Here is a 3,402-nt window from a genome sequence, read left to right as displayed (position 1 = left end):
TAGGGACTTTTAGGATGACACAACGCAAGCTTTTTTTTTCCTGTTTGTTGCTGACATGCTTGGAGCATAGCAGATTATCAAATAATTCCTTGAATATAAATAAGAACATCTATCTATCTATCCTATCTATCTACGTACACACACACACATACATCCCCCCACACACACTTAAAGCCAACTTATTAAAACAAAGAGTGTTTTTGATTCATTAAATCGCATTTGACTATCTCAACAATGTAATGAACAATGGCGCATAAAATAATTGAGAAGGGAGAGGTGAGCGAAAAGTGGGGAAAGAGAGACCGAAATAATAAGAGAAGCAATTGTGATTGAGAGAGAAAAAGAATTGGAAATGGGAAAGAAAGAAATAATAAGCAGTTAAGAACGAAATGAAAGAGAGGGATATAAAGAGAGGAATGATAGAAAGAGAGAGACAGGGCGAGAGAGATAGAGAGGAGAGAGAAAGAAAGAGAAAGAAAGGGAGAGACACAGAGAAAGAGAAAAATGGAGAGAGAAAGACTCATTTAGAGAAACAATTGAAGAAGGACGGACAAAAAAAGGAGAGAAAATGGAAGAAATAGAAAATGGGAGAGAGGAAGGAAGAGGAGAGAAGAAGAATAGTGAGAAAGAGTGAGAAGAAGAGAAGTGTTAGAAAAGAAAAACGAAAGGGAGGAAGTGAGAGAGACAGGATAAAAGTTGCAACTGAGTAGTTGGTGTCGAACAATAAACAAACTCAGCAACACATGATTTAAGTCAGGTGACTGTGACGTCACGGTATTCGAGGAAAAACAGAAATCGCCGCCATATTGAGGAAGTGGCGATTAATTTCCATTGTTGATATTTTCGTCTCTAGTATCATAAACCTTTATCTTTTCTAACTTTCACTACAAGATAGAATTCCTACTGCGCGGTTACATTCAATAATTCGAAAGAATGGGCTGCATTATAGGTAGTATCGGGACCAGTGTAAGTAGACAATTATTTACCTTTTTTTTACGCGATTTATACACACACGCATATGTAGATAAACATTGGCTGGAATTGTATATACACTCGCATTTCGAATTGGAAATGAGAAAAAAAAAAATGAATAGTCATTTCATGTAGTAGAGTTTATTTATATATTTGTGTGAAATCAATGATTCTTACTCTAGTGCGAAATATTCTTGACACACGTTATCATAATGTACACTCCCTCGACACACATACACGCACACCCATTCATATACCCTCTGTCTGTCTCTCTACATGTATATATATTTATGTTCAAGCGCATACGCGGTATTTACACCAATCTATTACTGCATTTGCTAAAATTTCACTGAAGTTTTGGAATGGTTGTCTTTCGAAGTTCCATATTTCGTGAAAAAAAATTAAAAGATTATAGAAGCTGGAGGTGCAAGACAATGAGATGAGTGGAATAATATTTTGGGGTACCATTATTTCCGTTGTTTGAAATACGGATGTTGAAAAATGCAAAAGGAAAACGACCCATGACAATGTTTCGTTAACATCCACCCGTTTTCTCTTACTATATGAGACTTCGAACGATAGCTATTCCAGAACTCTATTAACTTATTGTAGAGCTGAGGTGATTTTAGTGACAATTAACTGGGTGAGGCGTCAAACTACGCAGGCCAAAACAACAGACATATGGTGAGCACTAGAGCATATGATAGAGGATCTACTAGTCTTTGCGGATGTTATTTACAGATTGTACAAGGCTTGAAGAGAAAGACACAGGCTAACAAAGATAATGAAAAACGAACTAAGGTTTTCGGTTATTAAAGCTGATGTCCCGGAAATTGAATGGATTGGCCCTAACACTGACAATATTAAAAATAAACTTGTTGAACAAAGTGATACATTTCACATATCTAGGACACACTCTCCGCAATTGCAGATACAGAGGAGAATGGGAGAAATTGAAGCTTAGAAAAACGAGTTAATATTTCAAAATTTGTCTGGAACAGAAATGTTCTGTTCAGACATATTAAGCCGAGGGCTTTCAATAGCGATGTAAAATTTCTAGTACCAGGTCGCAGTAAATAAATTCAGAGGGCACCAAACATAAACTGACGTTTATGTAACACCTTAAACGTTAGATTATTTAGAATTTGGGATCAACAAAGATCTCAAAGCCAGTACACACAAACATATATACATATATATACACGCACATAAGAATTCATATTATTTATAAGGCATAAAAAGAAAAATAATTATTTTATAAGTGTACTTTTTTCACAGAATTATGAATACTATTAATAATTGATTGGTAAAGTTATTGCATTCATTACACCTTAGTCAAACTGGTGGCTTCAACACACATGGATTTGTTGACTTGATTTATAAAATATATATTTTCATTAATAAAATTACTGCCGTATACAATGCATTCTCATGAATTCCCTGCTCACTGTCCCTTTCCAATTCTCTGTACCATTCCACTTACATTCACCTCCTTGTACCTGAGCGTATGCCCTTGTACATCTTTACCACCATATATATATATATATATATATATATATATATGACTGGGGTAGCAAGACATGTTTCAGTTGCTCTATAATAATTAACCTCTCATCACCTGGTACAAAGCCACCTCCCTCAATACTATGCCCCTTCTCAGATGAGGATTCTTTGTTCTTTGTCTTGAAAGTTACTTGGTGACCCCACTGGTATTGGTACCACCAAAAATGCACCTAGTACATTGTGAAGTGGTTGGCATTAGGAAGTGCATCCAGCCATAGAAACCCATACAGAGCTGACAGTTGAGCTTGGTGCAGTCATCTGGCTTGTCAGGTCCTGTCAAACTGTTTGACTCTTACCAGTAAAAAAGAAAAGAAAAGGATGTTAAATGATGTTATATATATATATATATAATCATCATCAGCAGCAGTATCTAACATCCATTTTTCCATGCTTTCATGGGCCAGCCAGTTTATTGAGGCAGATTTTCTGTGACTGGATACTCTTCCTGTTGCCAACCCTCACCTGTTTCCAAGCATTTATCCCTGGCCAGACGTGTTCTCACAGAATGTTGGAAATAAATGACAGTAACAATTGTTTTCAACTATTACATGATGTCAAGATAAGGAGAGACACACACAATGAACTTCTTTTAGTTTTCATCTAAATTCATTCACAAGGCTTTGGTTGGCTCAGGGCCACACACACACACACACACACACACACACACACACACACATTGCTGGTGGCATGTAAAAAGCACCCACTACAATCTCGGAGTGTTGGCATTAGGAAGGGCATCCAGCTGTAGAAACCTTGCCAAATCAAATTGGAACCTGGTGCAGTCTCCCATCTTGTCAGTAATTAGTCAGACCATCCAATCCATGCCGACATGGTAGGCGGACATTGAATGATGATATATGTATATAT

The 3,402-nt window shown here is 36.7% G+C and overlaps 1 protein-coding gene across 3 annotated transcripts in view; it reads left to right on the top strand.

The window, feature by feature from the left end:
* Nucleotides 1-757: 757 nt before the first annotated feature.
* LOC106874167 (serine incorporator 1) overlaps nucleotides 758-3,402 on the top strand; it is a 47,992-nt gene continuing 45,347 nt past the window's right edge. Inside the window, exon 1 of one of the 3 annotated variants that reach the window (XM_014921797.2) lies at nucleotides 758-966. In XM_014921797.2, the coding sequence (XP_014777283.1) occupies nucleotides 934-966 (33 nt within the window). In that variant the 5' untranslated portion in view covers nucleotides 758-933. The remainder of the gene's footprint in view (nucleotides 967-3,402) is intronic. The other 2 variants (XM_014921796.2, XM_014921798.2) reach the window with 2 other exon arrangements.

Source organism: Octopus bimaculoides, chromosome 3 (genome assembly GCF_001194135.2).
Source record: "Octopus bimaculoides isolate UCB-OBI-ISO-001 chromosome 3, ASM119413v2, whole genome shotgun sequence".
NCBI lineage: Eukaryota > Metazoa > Mollusca > Cephalopoda > Octopoda > Octopodidae > Octopus > Octopus bimaculoides.
The sequence above is the reverse complement of the archived record's forward strand: the minus strand, read 5'-3'. Positions and strand labels throughout refer to the sequence as shown.